This window comes from Cyclospora cayetanensis, unplaced genomic scaffold (assembly GCF_002999335.1).
Source record: "Cyclospora cayetanensis isolate NF1_C8 unplaced genomic scaffold, CcayRef3 CcayRef3_contig_61, whole genome shotgun sequence".
NCBI classification, from domain to species: domain Eukaryota; phylum Apicomplexa; class Conoidasida; order Eucoccidiorida; family Eimeriidae; genus Cyclospora; species Cyclospora cayetanensis.
This window is the reverse complement of record NW_020312602.1, coordinates 13,199-31,854: the sequence shown is the minus strand read 5'-3', so window position 1 is coordinate 31,854 and position 18,656 is coordinate 13,199. Positions and strand designations below refer to the sequence as shown.

General features: G+C 46.4%; 2 protein-coding genes across 2 annotated transcripts; one reads left to right on the top strand and one right to left on the bottom strand.

The window, feature by feature from the left end:
- Window positions 1-610: 610 nt before the first annotated feature.
- LOC34621366 lies at window positions 611-10,149 on the bottom strand. The gene is made up of 29 exons (XM_026335183.1): window positions 9,952-10,149; window positions 9,446-9,613; window positions 9,128-9,263; window positions 8,821-8,907; window positions 8,584-8,636; window positions 8,344-8,481; window positions 8,162-8,208; window positions 7,752-7,980; window positions 7,561-7,639; window positions 7,139-7,311; window positions 6,766-6,872; window positions 6,454-6,606; window positions 6,223-6,325; window positions 5,895-5,990; window positions 5,613-5,741; window positions 5,246-5,462; window positions 4,918-5,081; window positions 4,602-4,718; window positions 4,214-4,367; window positions 3,898-4,058; window positions 3,438-3,568; window positions 3,052-3,248; window positions 2,704-2,906; window positions 2,333-2,517; window positions 1,878-2,072; window positions 1,425-1,704; window positions 1,088-1,264; window positions 819-944; window positions 611-688 (listed from the first exon to the last, which is right to left on the bottom strand). Exons 1-29 carry the CDS (start codon window positions 10,147-10,149, stop codon window positions 611-613), a joined length of 4,281 nt encoding a protein of 1,426 aa, XP_026190968.1.
- Window positions 10,150-14,139: 3,990 nt separating this feature from the next.
- On the top strand, window positions 14,140-14,550 carry LOC34621365 (histone H3.3). The gene has a single exon (XM_022734582.1). The coding sequence runs from the start codon at window positions 14,140-14,142 to the stop codon at window positions 14,548-14,550; it is 411 nt and encodes a 136-aa protein (XP_022589569.1).
- Window positions 14,551-18,656: the final 4,106 nt, after the last annotated feature.

The following is an 18,656-nucleotide window of genomic DNA, read 5'->3' as shown; positions in this document are numbered from 1 at the left end:
TGCTTATAGTATACCACATTCCTGAGCTCCCTATTTCATTGCAGTTGTCATGTCCGACAGGTGTATGTTTGTAATGGCAAAATGGTTTCAAGAGACAGACTCCATATTACCGCGTTTCACGCTAGAAATACTTGTTTTTGCTTCCTCTACGCAAGGAAGTATATGTGCATCCCCTGCAATTGTTTCGCATTGATCGTATGCATATACCACATTTGGGTACGGAAGGATCTGTCAAAATGATTTGTGCCGCAGCATTAAGTTCTTTAGCGCGAAAACTGTCGCGAATAATTAGAGCATGGCCTAAGGCCCATCCAAAGTCTTCTGGAACTCTGGACACACTAGTTGCACGACACCCTATAAACATATTCGGAGGAATGACTTCTGCTGATAGGCGGCTGCAAATTAATACTTCTTGGTCTCTGCAACACTCTGCAAGAGCCCTATAGTTGAATCCAGCGGTACCTTTCCTTAGTTATGCCGTCAGCAACACTATCGTTGTGAAGTTTATAAGCTTTCTTGGCCCTCGTCAGAGCTCCAATGTAGCTTGATCGTCCTCTGTAGCTTCGAGAAAAACACTAGGCTAAGTTGATCTAGTAGGCTGGGGATGAACTCACAGGAAGAGAGCAGGGTATAAGAATGCCATCACGAAGACCCAGAGCGTCAGAAAAATGATAAAAACCACACGAACCTGAGCACCCATGAATGCGCACACAGGTTGACAGTGGTGAGAAACTGCTGCGTGGGCTTTCGCAGTGATGTTTCATTGAATTAGGTAGGATTGTGCATGCATCTCCTCCAAGCGAAGTTGCTGCCCTTACCCAATACCATATTGGTCGGTAATCTACACGAAGCCCTGCAGAGCCAAGCAAGTCTTCCCATTTCCTTCCCTCTTGTGGCGTTGTAAGACGGGGGTCACGGTTCGGATGTTCGCGCCCCAAACCCACCTGGAGCACAACAATTACTGCGAAACAGCTTTCGTCACTCTTTCTGCCTCAAATGCAACGGCGATTTTAGAGGGCCCACAACAGTTCCTTTGCGCATCAATGAAACAACGTCCCACTCTTTGCCTGTGTCCTTGGCCACTTACTGGCCTGCTCGTTGCCTCTGATTGAGCCATAAACTGCAGAGTCACTTGTACGTAGCCAAACGTCGTTACATCCACGCTCTCATGAGCACGGTTCTGTAACCTCAGTTCCGCGTCAAGCTCAATCGACGCCATTGTTTGAGCAACTTTCCCCAGGTATTTTCGCACTTCTAGATTTACCTAAAGCACCTCAAGCATCACAAGGCTCATCGATTTGAGGCAAAAGAAAATTGGCTTGGTGTACCCTTTTTCGGGAGCAATGAAGTCTAAAAATGACGCTCAAGATGATGCTATGTCTTCTCGCCCGATATCGCTCAATGCTAGCCCTTCAGAAAAGCACCTCCCCAATAAAGGGTAATTCTCCGATATTGCGGAAGTCGTAGGCGGAAATCTGGATTATGCAAGAATTAACTGGCGCCGCTACTCCCGAGTAAACGACGCGCCAATTGAAAACTGCAGCTCCAGTCTTCGAGTAATAGTGAACGTCCGTGCTCTGCTGCAATTGCTGGGGCCCGTGGTACCTGGTGCAATCCAGTGTGCACCGTAAGATGGCATCGACTGATTCCTTGCTCGATCCCAAATGCTTGAAGTGCAGGCCTCGGCACCCCCAGAGAACAACTCTATGCCACAGAGCACTCACACACATATAATTACTCTTCGAGAAGGAATACGTGGAAAGCAAACCAAAAGCATGTATTGGGAAATAACAAATATGGTCATTATCCACAAGTCACTTGACTCCAAAAAATTTGAAGGCAGTACTTGCGGTGGTGTCGGGGCATCGTTGCCGTACCGGATTTCAATGTCAGTGGCTGAAGGTTTTTGAAGGTTAAACCGAGGAACTTTGCCCGCCTTTTGTGAGTCCATCATCTCCACCCACATCTCAAGGCTGCCAGTAATACCGCCATTCGGTCGCCTTCTAAGCGGCCTATACTCCATGGGTACTTCATTCTTATGCATGAAGCCTTGCCATTCTTTGGAGAACCAACTGCACGTTCGACAGTGAGAGTCTTGAAACAAACAGTAAGCGACAACAGTATGTCCCCTCTCCCGCTAGAAAAACGAGGCCACTACTAGTTAATAGCACCTATAGGGGGGAACGGAAGCAAACAGTGTGAGTTTGCTCTTTCTTGTCGCGAAGAAAGAGGTCACTGCACCCTACAGAGCAAAGGGCTGGGGGTAACACTGCTGGGCAGTTCTTCTAGCCTGTACATCTAAGTGAGCGTCCATTATTGCAAGGTACCGCACCGCTCCTCCAAGTCGATCACAGTGCTTCCTAAGAAGACATCGTCCACCTGCTGCATCAGCTTCTCATGGGCACTCCATACGCTTATCTCCAAGCGTGATTCCTCAGGGAATGATATATCCCTTTCCCACATGGTAAAAAAGTCGGGGTTTAGACTTGTAGGTTTGTTTTCCGCACGAAAAGGCATCTGCAGCACACCTTTGGTAAAACGATGAAGTCATAACAATCACCGCCGAGAGGCATTTTAGAAGATTCATGGAAATTCCAATCATGATAAACTTGCTTCATAGGCATTAATTTCCACCAAAGTGAAGCATGAAACGAAACACGACTTGGCGGTGAAAAGTGAGGTGTAATTGCAGTGCAAAGGTACCTTTGTCTTTCCGACAGAAAACACCAGGTACGGGTTCGCAACGGTCATCCCTTTAAGAAGATGGACGTTGATCGCTCGGATGACATACACGCGGATCTTGAGTGTTTTGGGATAAGCTTCTTCCCCTCTGAAGTGCCTCCGAAGGCGCGACTCGTTAAGCGCCCATGGGACAACTGTCTGGTCAACGTGCATTGAAGGTTCTTCTGAGAGCAAAATGATCAATAAGCACTTTGTTTTACATGATAACTACAGTCACCTGATACAACAAAACTTTTCAAACTAGAAACTAATGGGATGATGCAGTATTAGAAAGCAGAATTTTGTGGCTGGGGTGCGCATTTCACTCACCGTTGTGCGTAAGATTGACAAAAAATTTCACAGAACCAGTATGTTGTGTTTCTCCCATGGCCCTCTTCTTAAGGGGATCAGGTGCGAAATCAACATCGGCTAGGTAGTTTTCAACTGTCGATTCAACAGACGGCCTCTGAAATTGTTCCTTTGTTTTCTTCTCTGCTGCTCGCTTGCCCTCGGCACACAAGACAAACCTATAACACCATTACACAGCACGTGTACCTAACCGGACTTGGGCAGCGTCTACTAGCTCTATCCTGAAAGGCCGAACTGCCCTATACCCAAAGATCCATAAACCCGTAAAAGGCGGACGGCATAAAAAGTTGGCACTGGAGAGGACGTTCACCATTTATTAGACGAGCCCTAGCAACTTGTGTACTTACTTGGCAGGAATAAATACATTCAAGGTGAACATACTGGTCACCAGGAGTACTGGCCGGTCAGAAGGAAGGGCGTATGACTGCACCAGTATCTTTGGTAAGGAGTCTGGATTGAGCCAAAGTGATGAAACCCCCTGAAAAAATTCACAACGTGGCGTTATGGCAAGGTGTGCATCCCGCCCTAACCCTGATGCCAAGTCTTCGGCCACAGTGGAAACACATGTTTCAGATAACCATCAAGTATTTTCGGCGTAAATTGTGCATTGAACGGAGAACTATAGTCCTACAGCTCCCTCGAGCCCCCGCGTTGACTTCCGCTGCTCTGTGATAGCTGTTCTTACACGACTGGACTCATCCTCTAGGGCTGTAAATAACTGGAGCCCTGACAGGACGCAGGCAACACCTCGCCATTGCACTGCCCACGAAATGAAACAAACAGAGAATGATCTTAAATATAGCTCACCTCTGCTGCTTGTTCATGCTTCAAAACTCCTACATGATGTAGATAGCGGGACTGGTTTGCCTCAGCAGTTTCTCGATCGGCTGTACTAACAGCGTCTAGAACCACATTCATTGTGCTAAATTCCTTTTTGTTTTTCGCCTTGCTGCCACGCATGATCCCCCCTGAAGGCAGCACGTATGGTGGAACGAAGCTGAGGATACATCGGTTCATCGATCCCCGGCGTAGGCCTTGTACTATGCAGTCACGTTTCACAACTTAAATTCATTCTGTAAGCACGGTGTCAAGCCATCAAAGTAGCAAATGGAAAGAGGCGGACCTATCTTTTTCAGGTCAATTGAGTCCTCATAATCCTTCGCAGGCTGAATATCTTCCAGGGCTGTAGGAACATCGGTTACCCATGGAATCAGTGGAATTAGGTGCAGGGTATATTGCCCGATGAAGTACTTTGGCTTCGCCTTTCGATCGTATACCTGCACGCAGGAATCCATGAAAAAGGAGCTCCGGAAACTGCACAGCTTTTGCATGGACGTCAAATTCGCAGTTTCATCCGCTGAATGACGGAATAGCTCTATGGCTACGCCACTGTGGCTAAGCCTGTATGCGTGATTGCAAGCACACGCTTCGACAAGTTGCAAAACTAGGACCGCTTCCACAAATCTGCAAGGGTTATTTATATTGTCCCCACTATTGGATATCACACATACCTGAATAGTGAGGGTAGGATCGAAAATAGGATCTTCGGGAATATCTACGTCGAGCGACACCGCCTTGAAGATGTCAAAGCTTTCGTATGGCCCATTAGACCACCTCCGATTGGGAGTCTGCCCGCAGAACACATGTTTCGGGCGGGAACATCAGTGAAATCCCTACAAACACTGAAAGAGCATGTAAATAGGCAAATAATTTTATTCAATTTTTCCTCAGAGTCCACAGAAAAGTATGACCATGAAGGCAACACTGGCACAGTCCACAGTTGTGAAGGGTCCTTATGTACTCAAAGAACAAAAACCACAGACTTACGCTGGGGTCTCCACCAGCATTGCGCTCATACTGTATAGTCGCCACCGTTCTGTCACGTCCTACGGACCCAAACGATGGGACCGATATCAACACGATGGGGTTTCTGATGCGTCTTAGGCCTTCAAACTCGTCTTTGACTAACTTTTCAAAATCTATTGGACGACCTGAAAATATCGGAGATGCTCTCAGAGTGGTTGCCATCAGTAGAAATACCCAAATATGCTGATAAAATTGAGCAAGACGGTTAACTGATGGTTCTACGAATTCATGCAATGGAAGTGCACAAGCTCATGTGGAAAATTCGGTCTTGGCACTATGTTGTGCACACCTTTCGGAGTTAGTAGCAAATCGCGCAGGTTCACGCAGGAAATGCTGAGTTTGCACATATTCACGATAGGCCGCATCGGGTACGCTGGCAATATCTCGGCATCCTTCTTCCTTATAAGCTCGAAGCAGACTAGGATATCCCCGCGATGCTTGTTCATCCGCTTTCCCCCTTTGAGTTTAATCCACCGTGGCTCAGCAACAGAAGGAACCTCTCCGGTCTGCAGCAATAGCAGCGATCACAGCATTCAGCCTTCGGCATGTGCTTCGAACGGGATAAAACACAAGGAACCCAAGTCGCCCACCCATAAGCATAGAGGTCTGCGAAGCCAACAAAGCTGCGGTGCGTAGATATCTAGGAAATTTTCTACCTTTAATTTTCCTCTCAAACGATCATAGTGACAAACAGCCCTCCCAAGAAGCTGCCGACCCCAAGAGCGGTCGTCGAATACACTGGTGACGATGGGAGCAAACGTTGGAAGTCGTGTAGCTGTATCAGTCTGAATTCGATGTCACAGGAACACGATAGTACTACCTTCAAACTTGAACGCATATAGGCCTGTTGAATGGTAAAAATAAAGATTAGTCACTTGTCGGCAGCATGTGCATCGCAGGCAGATACGCTACGGTCAACTGAAACTCGGCGTACGCACCATTAACCTCAATTCCAGCTGAACACACTCCATGAAGACGGGATTGGAAGTCGCTTCACATGGTTCCGTTTCTTTGGTAACACCCGCGCAGGTTACCTACGCATGACACCGCAAAAGTTTCTTTGCTTGTAGCTGACACCCCACAGCCAGCGCCAACGAATACAACCATGCTGCCTTGCAACAAACCCTTTAAGAATGCAGTAAAAAGGGAGTTTAGCTGGACTCTTTATTTGTATGTGTGTCTCTTTAATAGATATATCTGTGACGCTAAGCTTTGCTATATACGAAAGCCCAGCCAGGCAAAAAACTGAGGGAATTACTAAAGCACCTGGATCAATGGGTTCGGGAGGGCTCCACTAGGCGAAGATATTCGGCGTGCTGTATAAATGTAGGTTCGTAATAAGTACTCAGCAGCGACGATATATTTGCGCCTGTCCACAAGAACACAAGTGGAAAGTGCTCAGAGGCATTGGGCTCTAGAATTCCACAAGCAGGTCGGCTATTACTTTAAAAAGTTGAATACTCTTCGGTATATCGTGTAGCAGAAGGCTTTACTGACTTTGTCCGTGCAGCCGCTTCCGTCTTTGCCTTCTCCAGCGTCATCAGTACAGCAGAAGGAACCCGATGGCCGGAAAGATGTGGCATGGGATGCAACGGAACCCAAGTGGGTGCCCGTGGGTTGTTCTGCATGTAAATAGGGACCTTGGCCAGTCTGAAAAAAGAAGAAGAGACATGTGTTTAAAGTACTACCAGATAATAACAAATCCAACCGACGGAATCGCTTCTAGAGTGTTTAAATGCAGCCCTTTTTGGGCGTCACGAACCCGCATGTTGACCAGTACTTGAGCTTAAAGAGTCCACAAAAACCCACGGCATTCGCTGGTAGGCAACGCGCGTTGCATGCGGTAAGTTTTTGGTTATCCCCTTGGCATAAACATTAATAATAACATCCCACTGTTGTTTCTCTTCCTCAGGTACCTGTAAGCGGCAAGCAGCATTCCTCAAATGGCAATGGTCAGCCTTACACACAGGCAGAAAGAGCAAACTGCTACTCTCACAACGATATCCATAAGCTCAAGCTAAGATTTGTGGCCGTTTCTCCGCCTGAATTCCCCTATAAATGTCCTATGCACCGTAAGAACATATTTTACCGCATCCCCTAACTAAATTATAAAACTCAGCAACGTCTCTCTGAGGATTGGGAAGTTCTTAGGTACGTGTTCCAAGTAGACAGCCACACGTACGCTCAAACGCAACTCTGGAATACGGCCGTCCACGGGGGTAAATATAAAATGATCTTGACCCTCAGGGGTAGCTCCCAAAAAGTAGTTGGCCATGCCCTTTGCACCCTCCAGAGCAGCAGCTACTGCAGAAGGGGCATCCCCCAATTCGCGCTCCCTCCGCTTTAGGGATTCACCTTGAACACCGCATGACAAAACCAAAGCCCAAATACGAATAGTAATACGAAGTGACAAGCCAAAATGTGCACCAACCGTCTCACACAGATTTCTCAAAGGCCAAATTTCTGAATAAGTATATTTCAAAACTTCTATGAAACCCAGATGTGCACTATTTTTCGTAGAGCAGTACAACAAGCAATCTACTAATATTTTCTTGCCAACATCACCAGCCCTGTCACTTGAGAGGTGATGAAGTCAAAGCGTACTTGCTACCCATCTAGTTCTCTCCTTGGCGGGGCCTAAAGATGCTTCCACGTATACCTTGTCACCAGGTGCACCTTGAACCTGGATATACACAGCAGATAGTTGGTCGACCTGTGGGAAACCTAGGCATAACGCCAGTCAGCACTCCTTTTGCGATACTCAGCCGAAGCGTGAACAATACTGCACATCTGACCTCGTATACGTCCGCAAAGAGCAAAATCGGAGTCACGCGGGGCTCTTCAAATGGAGCAGCTGCAATGGAATGCGCTGCCAGGAGCTCAGCATCCTTGCTAAGCCGCTCTGCTCGGGCACTCAGAAGTAAGCGCCCCATGTAAGTGCATGGTGTAATCTTGCCACTTTCTGCAATAATCTCGGAGAAATTGGGAATTTCTCCAACGTCAAACCCGTAAAAGTTAAACCACCTGCAATACAGCAGTGCATTGGAAAGATTGCGTGGATTGCCTTCGCCTCTTAAGACGCCTAGGAGTAAGCAATCAACATCATTATCAAGCCCATTCTTATGCCTCAGAAAACTGTTGCAGCTCTAAGCGGCATCTGCAAAATCTAGCAGCAATCAAGATTAGTCTTCACCCACGTCCTCACCGGGGGAGAATATGGCGAGTTCGCAACTCAGAGAATGATATGCGCCCCTGACAATCGACAGAGAGAAACAAATCCGGTTTGTTCTTCCAAGACCCGCTCTCTTTATCGCAACTATAGGTATCAACGAGTGTGCAAGGCCCAATAAGGGAAGTGCGCACGGTGGCACAGCATGCGAAACTTACCACCGCCAGCAATTCATCAGCGCTCATGAAATTCCAGTCCCATATTTTGATCAAAATAGTATCTTCAGTTACCGGAGTCATCACAGGAATGCGAAAGCATTCATTAAATGTGTAAGAACACGTTGCACGCGCTTGTGCCTGGTAAGACAAAATCACAGAAAGCGTATCTTAAGGCCAATGTTGAATGCAGCTACAGTTGACTATAGTGGTAATATGCTACTTGTGAGCCACCAAGCTTACCGTCCTCACACGACAGCCAGCGAATTCGCATACAACAAATGGGTCTCTCAATCCTGAGGTCGACAAGGCACAAGCACGAACTGGTACAGTATGAAAAAATACGCGCAGAAAAGCTGCCAAAGTCTTTCGTCAGGCGGCAAGCCTATGCTTTCTGCCTGTATTCTTGTATTTTGATACTTCATAGATGGCTTTGCTACACTCGCTGTCCTAATTGAAGGAACAGTGTCCAAAACTTGCCCTTCGATGCTTGTGGCAGATCTTCCAAACGATGAACTGTTACGTACACATTAAATGGCCGAGTGCCTTCCGCCCGAATTTGATCCTCTGAGAGTTGCAAACAGTAGAGGTACGAATACTGGCGGTAATTGCGGTAAAATGATTTGGGCTCTTGCAGTTGCTTGTCCTCTGCAATCAATCTGCAAAGATGGTCGGATTCAGTGCCCGGCGAAAGGTGTACAGGTGAACAGACAGGGAAGGCTCCTACTGAAGCCTGCTAATCTGATGAGGCCATAGCATACTAGCATTCTAAGAATATCAGGCTCACGGCTGCTGTCGATAACAACATTTCTAAGGTCGTCCAAAAATCCATGGTCTTCGTCGTCTGTATCTTCCAGCTCCTCTCCAGGGCTAGGAGGCGATTCACCAGGGCCGCAGGCAAATACTGTAACCCTGAGGGATCCCTGAGACGCAGATGGGAGGTAGTACATCAAAGAAGAGGGGTCAGTCATCCCAAACTCTTGCGCAGGGTGCTCTAAACCGCGATCTTTCGCAACAAGGATGAACGCTTGGCCCATTATACAACACAACGATCTATAATGACTGTCTTGAATCTTGCCGTTTAAGAATAAAACAAAAGACTTACATGTAAGTCACCTCCATCGGGGCTTTGCAAGGGTAGCGACTTTTTAAGCTGGTGGGTTTTCCGTTTCTGAATGAGAGATAGCTGCAACGCGACAATTCCAACGGTGGTATTCCTCCAGAATGCGTTTGCAGCTTGAACTTCGAACTCTATGAAGGATCTCTCCCACTCCTGCGGATACACGCTGCCGTGAACTTTAATAAAATATTGGTGTTCCGCAATACCAAATAGTACATTTACTGAGTCACACAGTTTAATAAAAGTACTTTATCACTTGCTCAAATAGCCGTCAAAATTATCAGTGTTGTCTGGGGTGCTGTTTAGAACGTTCCACATGGCATGTCGTCGTTACGGTGTCTCGCATTCACAGGATTCCTTCATCGAAGCGACCTAGAGCCGAGAGTATCCCTCTGGCTAAAAATCGATTTAAAACCACCCAGACTGATTAAAGTCTGATTCTACAGAAGTACTACTGCTTCTGCTATTTCCGTAGGAAGTGAATGTCTCACATCGCTGCTCAGCTCTAAGTCAGTCCACGTATGCGACTCGTCCCATGATACGACGTTGGCCTTTGAAAGCTTTATGTCTGAACGATACTCCCGGCCGCAACAACGCACGACAACCAGAGGGTCTATGGGTTTGCCCTTTTCCCTGACAAGATTCAGGGCTTCGTGAATGGTGAAGCCAACGCTGAATGGCTTCTTCATTGTGATCGCAAGCTCCCAGATCCTTCAGCTCATACGCCAACACGCCTTAGTTCTGCATGCAGATAAAGAATAAATACCATTTTCCCCAGGAATTCCTTAATCCGCGCAGTCAGTAGGAACCAGCCATGCAGGGAGGTCGAGGACAATTCAATGAAAGTAGAAATGCCTTTCTGGATGTCTCTTAGCGCTCCAGCCCTCACTGATAAAATTACAACTGTTTTTTAAATACTGATATATTGAAAACAGATCTGAAGCAGTGTGTTTTCACCTCAAGGACTGTCCGGTTACGAGATGTTCAGCCAATGCATGTGACCACTGCAAGCCCATTTTAGGATATTCATTGGAGATTGAGGCCATGAGAGCTCTGTTATGGATAATTTTGCCAAGAAGTATAGTTTAGTGAGGACCTCCTAGTTTCCTCTTGGAACCTGGAGTTACTTGGCTAACTTTCTGGCTGAGCTCACCCAGAATGTCTCTAGCGGCCTCCAATACGGGGTCATAGCCATGTAAACAATACACGAAAACTTAAGTATCCAATTTTACGGATTCTTCCCGCTTCTTAGCTCATGCTCAGTTTCATTGTCTATAACTTTGCTTCTTCAATGTCTGACTTGCTTCCTCAGACCTTTCCTGTATGTGCGGGCGTGCAGTTTATTTTACCAATTCAGATGGGAGCGTTCCGTCTTCCTTAAAGCTATTTGCTCGGATTCTGCCAGCAAATTCTTCGTTGCCTTCAGCTATTGTCTTAAGTCCAAGGCTTCGATAGTCAGCATCATCACTCGCTACCCTATTCATGCCCTTCGTCCAGTGGCTTTCGCTTTCAGCCACGTCTCGTTTCCACGCTTTTCGTCGCATGTTCATTGTTTGACCTTGTTGGATTCAATGTTTTCCATTTATCATGTACAAGTAATTGAATTCATTGAAGCGATTGCCTTTTTAGCTATTCACACTCTTTAAACATGGACCTTTCCCAAATGCCTTCACTCCACTGGAGCAATGCTAACCCTGAGGTATTCTTGGGGACAGTCGCAGCAAAAGACCAGTGGAATCTTAAAGGATTGGTCAAATCAGGCTAATAAAGCAGCCTCCATGGCCATCAAGCCATAGAATTCTAAGCCAAAAGGGAGCATATCCAGCCAAAAGTGCAAGTAGCTGCACCCTCTGAATACTGCAAGTAATGGCATTTAGTTGCGCACACCAGGCTGACGAGCACGTATTAAGCAAAATAAATTTTTTTTCTACGTGAAGCTAGCTCCACCTAGTAGCAAATACAAGGTAAGTGTAGCCCACGTTTCCAGCCATATCTTTATCAGAGTATGACTGAATACACGGTGCCTTGTTGTAACTGCTCAAGTGTAGCATACCTTGTTATATATTTCTTGAGTTTCTCTTATTTCCTTTGCAAAGACATTCCATTCGCATTTTTCATTTTAATAGTTAGGTCGAATTGGGCGAACCTTCATCAAAGCGAAAGCTTGTAGGCATAGTACCGAGCTAAAATCTGCATGGGCTAAAATATATACGAAGGTGAATGAGGTCACAATCATTAGCCCGCGACATATCCGTGTTTTTGTTTTGTTTGATTCATGGAGTGTGTTCCACATAGTTGAACTGCTGGGTAAAGTCTGAGCATAGGGCTTGCTGTTGTTTTCCTAGTAGTGTGATCCAAAAATACAATACGAAGTATCCAGAATTACAGACGGGCTGGCAGATTGGGCATGGAGGCATGGTATTGTGTCCAGCAGCAGTGGGTTACAGCGGTAATCGTCCGCTCTATTTTTGGTCCTTCACTGTATAGAAGAATACGAAAGAAGTCCCTATCAAGTCCATTGCTCCTTTTGCTAAGCGAATACATGTACCTAATTTACAGTTGTGCTGGCTTCTGCATGCTGAATAGTTTTAATCACTTCCCTCTGGATTGCTGTGAGGGAGTACCTAACCGTACCCTGGCTGTCCATCCAGGCGGTGCGCATTATTTCCTCAAAAGATTGTCTAGATGAAACTTTACTATTCATGCAAAATAATTGCCCTTGAGAACATTTTGGCTCTCCAGCATGCCATGCTACAGGTATCGTAGTAAAGGATGGAGACGAGAGGGCCACAAATGCACGCACGCAAGCTTGCAGTACTCAAGTATATGCCACTATTTAGAATCACCTGACAGACGCAGAGGGGGACCACAGAGATTTATTGAGCCTGTATGATCGGTTACTCGGCAACAGAAGCATAAGGCATCAGCTGATCGATGAAGAAATTTATTTGAACATGACTTTCTTTGTGATGTTATAGCGGGCTAACCTACTCTGAAACACTTTCTACTACAACTGTTATATTCAAATGACAGTGAGTAAGCAATTGACCAGTCAGATTGTGTACTCGTATATTTTACTTCTTGCATTGTACTGCTAACTCGATACAAGGAAAATTATTGTCCTGTGTGGGCGCGGTAGATGGCATGTGCAACCAGCTGAGTGTTCAAAGTGCTTATCAGGTGCAGCTGCGCGCACACCAGCCTGCCCCGTTCCTTGATGTCAAAACTCAGAGGGACACCTGCGCGCGAAGATGAAAGCTCTTACGGCAATTACTCAACAGCGTTGTACTACGTTTGTATTTCTGAAGTTGACATCATTCAAAGGAGACCCTAGGTGTAGCGCCACAAAAAGCTTCCCGTTACACAATGAACGCAGACTGTACCACGAAGCGTGAACAGCCCCGTAAAATTTGTGAAAAGAGATAAAACATCGGGTTTGTCTTGCGAAAGCATATATGCAGCGCTTCACATTGAGTTTTAATGGGCAAGCAATTTAACCCGTACCCGGATACACACTTCCTAGAAAAGTTCTTAAATGTTCCCCCTCACGAGCTCTCATCACTCTCACTAATCTCAGCATGCATGGGTCCGGCAAGGAAGACCTGAGACAGCTAGACTGCACGTTTGCTCACCCTCGAACCATTTGGATTATTTACACACTTGCGCATAGTAAAGAACTAGCATCGTATACCTGAGCACTAATTTTTATCGAGCTAGCTCTAATGAGCAGAAAAGGCATCTTACACATGACTTTACCAGATTTCTCAATTCGTTACTAACTCCTAGTTGAATATAAGTATTGTAACAAAAAGCACCACAGTGTACCTGTGCCTGCTGTAACCGTAGTCTACTGCCTTGTGCAAAGAAAGCTGAGGCGTGTGGCAGGAGGTGCGCAGCTGTAGAGGCTATTTATATTTTTGGAGTTCAATGAATTCCAAGTACTTTGTACAAGTGAGACATCACATTTGTAGAGCCCTCTCAGAAGAACTTTGCTAGAACTCCATACAGTTCCGTTTGCTCTAAACGGTCTAATAGCGGGAACCCATAAAATTACGAATTATATCGTAACATGGCAAACAAAGATTTGAAGACTGCATTTGTCCAACGTGTATGAGGCCTGAGCTTGGACAATGGCACGTGGCTGGGAATATCATTGCCTTCCTGATAGGTACCACTCTCTTCTACCCCCGCATCAAGTTGAAAATTGCATCACAAAGATAAGCAAGCATGTCTATTGATCACCTGGTTCTATCTCCTCAAATACACGCAATGATAAAGATTTAGCTGTTAACCGGAGGACCAGTGCGACATGCTCGAGTCATTTGAAAGGACAATCTACCAGCCGCCACCCCATTGGCTGGAGCCAAAAACACCACAGGCCCACATAGAACTCGGCGACATCCAGCCCACTATTTGTCGATAAAACATCAAACGTACAGAAATTTGGATGTTCTTGTGCGTACTTTACCGTCTTTTGATATTTGAGCGGGCCATCACCGCTCTGGGATCTTGCGCATGCACCATCTAATCCGTAGCTCATCCAACGAACATATAGCAGAGTCTCGCGACACTCGCTGCGGAGCTGCATTCCCTTTCCATAAAGCAACATTCTGGATGCTTTCCTGTTTAACTTAGCTTTTAAAGCAATTCCAGCGCCAGGACCAGCAGCAGCAAGAACCATGGCACGCACTAAACAGACCGCCCGGAAATCTACCGGAGGCAAGGCTCCCCGCAAACAGCTGGCGACTAAAGCAGCAAGGAAGTCTGCACCTGTCGCTGGAGGGGTGAAAAAACCTCACAGATATCGCCCTGGAACCGTTGCACTGCGTGAAATTCGCAAGTTTCAAAAAAGCACAGACCTGCTCATCAGGAAATTGCCTTTCCAACGCCTTGTCCGCGAAATTGCCCAAGACTTCAAGACAGACCTTCGGTTCCAGAGTCAGGCTGTCCTCGCCTTGCAGGAGGCGGCAGAAGCATATCTTGTGGGTTTGTTTGAAGACACGAACTTGTGTGCCATCCACGCGAAGAGGGTTACCATCATGCCAAAGGACATTCAATTGGCCAGACGAATCCGTGGTGAACGGTCGTAGGTGCCTAAGCGCTTCTATTCTTAGCCGAACTCCCGTTGGGACGCCCGTCCCGGAATGATCAGCCGCCGCTTTTTCGCTCTTCAGGGAGTGGTCTGTGCATGAGGATCTGCGGAGGGAATTAAGTGTATGGCGTGTGAACCACATATTAAGTAATGAGGAGGGAAAGCTACGACTGGATTTTTTTGTACCAGTCGCTAACTTGTCATTTTGGGTACTTATTAAGGTTGCGGTGCGAGGAAGCCCACTGCCATCGCCATTAGCGGCTTTTCTGTGAATCAACGACTATCACAGTGCATCCATCTTGTGGTATAAGAGGCACTATTTCGCCCTTTGACTGCATATACCCACGGGCAACGAATTTCGGTAAGCCATCCAAGATAGGTCTAGTTATTGCATGTAGACTCGCAGATTAGACAGGCAGAATGGTTGGCTCCAGGCCTTTCTAGCCCGCTAGTTTCCAACAGATAACGGCAAATACTACAAAGCGCATTCTTGTCTATATGCTGCGTTCCGACTAAACGCACACTCAAATCCCCATCCGTCGAGGACCGGTGCATAGTACCCACGCCTTTCCGGTTTTTACTCCCCAATTGCTTGACTCACATAATTCCACCTTTTGGCCATCTTCACTACCCTAGCGAGCTAACAGACACCCCACGTACTTGGTGATTTGCTTTTTCCAGGTTCGCTTGCTCCTGAAGCTTTGTTAGTCAAAATAAGCTGTACAGAGGGCGCCGTTCCGACAGCTCCGAAGTTGATTCTAATCACGCCCGATTGGGGCAGCGTAGTTTTGGATTTAACTAGGATGTGAAACCGATCCAAAGGAGAACTGCGTTCGTGACCAGGTACACAGGAACACCATATGCGAGCCGAAGCCAGGGGCCATGCACGGTCCTCTGCATCACTTTTGCAGAGCACGTAGGCCCGACAAAAAGTAAGCGGAGGAGCAGGAAGTCGGCTCGTGCTCCGAGCAGCATAATGCCGGCTGTCAACCGAGCAGAATACCTCGTGATCGAAAAAGTTCTTTGCCCCTCTTTCACGTTTCATGTATCACTTCCCTTCGTAATACCTCTCAGCTCCGGCACACAAAGAAAATAAAAAGCATTCAACGCTCATCCACCGCCCTCTTTGGCCCTGGTGCACGGCGTATGACCTTCGGGACACAAAATCCACAGAAATGCTATCTTTCTTACGACTATAACCACAGATGAGCCCTTAAGGGGCGGTGGGACACAGAACGCATCTCCATACACAAAAGATAAAAGAAGGCTGGCGCCGCCCTTTTACGGGTGAGAAGCCAGGTGATTGGAAGGGCACAGAGATAGTAAACCTTCCCATGCTCCATTGAATTTCATAAGAAGGCACACTTGATTAAAATTCACCTGGCTCATTCATCTGCTGTTCTTAACGAATTTACTGCTCCTGCATTACCGAACGAGTTCGGAACCTGCTTGCTGTTCTCAACGTCAACCCGAGCTTTGCCGGTCAAAATGACGATTGTTTGAGCGATAAAAACCCTTGAGGAGGGTTTCACCATCGATTATAATATACAGTCCGCTGTTGTCCAAAGCAGTCCAGCGCTCCACGTTGCTTTCGTACCGCTTCCTTAGTGTGTCTCTGCACCAATAAGAAAAACAGTAGATTTACGAGCGGGCTGTCACGTGCGTACCATGCTTCTTGCTGCTGTTAATTCGAAAATGGAATGGCCTGAAGCTATGGTAGACAGGGAAGCATCCACAATGTTGTAACATGGAGGGGGCATGCAGTGCACGTGAAAATGATCGGCATCATCAAGAGAGCACCCTGATTAGCGTCGACACAGTCGGAATGAAAACAGGTGATCTAGCAAACAAGGGTCAATTTCCCAAGAAAACCTTAATCAGAGAAGCATCAATACCAAGATCATAACCACGGTCTAAAAGACAAACAGCGCCAATTGTATAAGATGCACGTGTATATACGCTCAACTTCGCGTAAATACTAAAGTGTATACACTCTAACAGGACAAAAAATAAATGTGACACATAACTGTAAACACATGTACACATACGCGCACACTCGTATCAACAACAGCAATGACCTGGGCCTCGAAGCACGGATGTGGGCAGCATCCCAATATGATGCATGCATTTATGTACGTAAGTGTACCTGATAAAACCTATTTGCGGTTCTTCATTCTCATATGATGCTTCTATCCCCTCCAGTTCGAGCAAAAGAGGCTCCACAAGAATCCTAAGAAAGGCGACTTGGTTTTGTGCTAAGCATTGATGAGATTCCCGATTGCAGACGGAAGAGACAGGAAGCTTCAAGCGCTTTTCAGCGTCTCCCTACCACAAAATAAACCAGGGTCAAGGCACAGAATCTGATAGCAATGAGCAAGCAAACAAGAACAAGGCACAAGGATAACAATACACCGAATGAAAAGTGATATGCCAACCACTACGCAGGCATCGAAAAAGTGCAAAAACAGTAAAAAACAAGGAAAAAAGCAAACATATGCAGAAAAGTCAGTGAAACCACCGGTAATATGTGAAAAAATCGAAGAAATATACACGCGCCAATTTACAACCGCAGAAGAGGAGGAAAGCAAAGTATACGCATCTAGGCAATTGATGCAGAAGAAAACGATTAAAAGCTAGAAAGCTTTTCTAGCCTCTGCGAGCATTTAAAACTGCCGATCCACGGATACACGTCAAGTATTACTAGAACTCAACGATGACGCGAGATTGGGCGACTGCGTAAGGGGGCACGACTGTTCTCTAGCAACCAAGAATGAGGAAGGGCTGTGTCACCGCCCAGATGTCACGCCAAGAGTAAAGATGCCACTAGATGAATTTACGCGAAATAGGGACAAACATACTGATGAAGAGAGGCACTTAGGTTGGCATAAAGACACCTACACGGAAAGAGAAACGAATCAGGATTAAGGAGGCAAAAGGAGAAGCCATCGACAAACAAGCAAAGATACCGACCTGGCGATAAAATTCTTCCGATATCTTACACGTCCAAATGAAATGATCCTTCCAACAGAGCAGGGCATGTGACAAATCTGCCATCTTCAGCACCATCTTCCTCACGTGCAAAGCGTCTTCTTCGCGGCGCAAAAAGTTGAAATCCGGGTTATTTCTTCGGATCTGCAGCAAATCGTAGAAATGAACTAGCAGAGCAGTACAGATACAGGAAGAGGCGCACACAGGTCATATTTGACTGAACTGTACTTTGAAAAGTACATAAAACTTTGTTGCAACAAAATGTACGGGTATATAAAGCCAACGACACAGATCCACTGGCAAAAGAGCAGTAGTACCCAAGGGTGTACTCCCGCATACGAAATGAGGCAGAGATGCTTGCGTTGATAGGCAAGTAGGCACAAAAAATACTCTCACATCTCAAAACCCTACATCCGCTTTTGCATGGAAAAGCGTTTCGTGTTACACACTTATGCCAGGTACAAAGCTGCGTCCCAGTACTCAAAAACGCATTTGTGTAAACGAAGAGACGTACTCTTGAGCGCGAGACCAAATCCACGTGCTCCTTCATGTCCGTAGCAAGAATAAGAGCAATTATCTGCTGCCTAAGCGACTGGTAAGACTATAAAAGCATCACAGACCCAGTGAGGAAAGGAGCCACATGTGTAGCCTCGAAGCACATAAGACAATGTACTAGGTCCTAAAAGCGCCTCTAGAGGTGCATTATAATGGCGAGTGGTAGAAGAGGCAAGTAACATATACCTCTATACTCTGGGAACAGAAGATGTTGGCTGAGGGACTGCAGAAAAAACAGTCGCAAACCATAATGCCAAATATCCGCGATGCTCAACATTATTAATTTCACCTCAGTCCATATCTCAGCCCATACACCCCTCGCCTCCCACTTCCCTGCGCAAAACCCACTTCTTCGGCTCTAGCAGTACCTCTTGCTGAATCCTGCGGTCCCTTTAGTGCTTTCAGTTAACGCATAAACCATTCCCCATAACTTCACCAACACCAGGACTTGAGCAGAAATGCCAATCCAACCCCACAATCCCCATGCATTAAAATAGTGTTAACTGTACATTTCAGTTATGATTCTGAAGAGAATAGACGCGTGGAAATTCTCTAGAATGG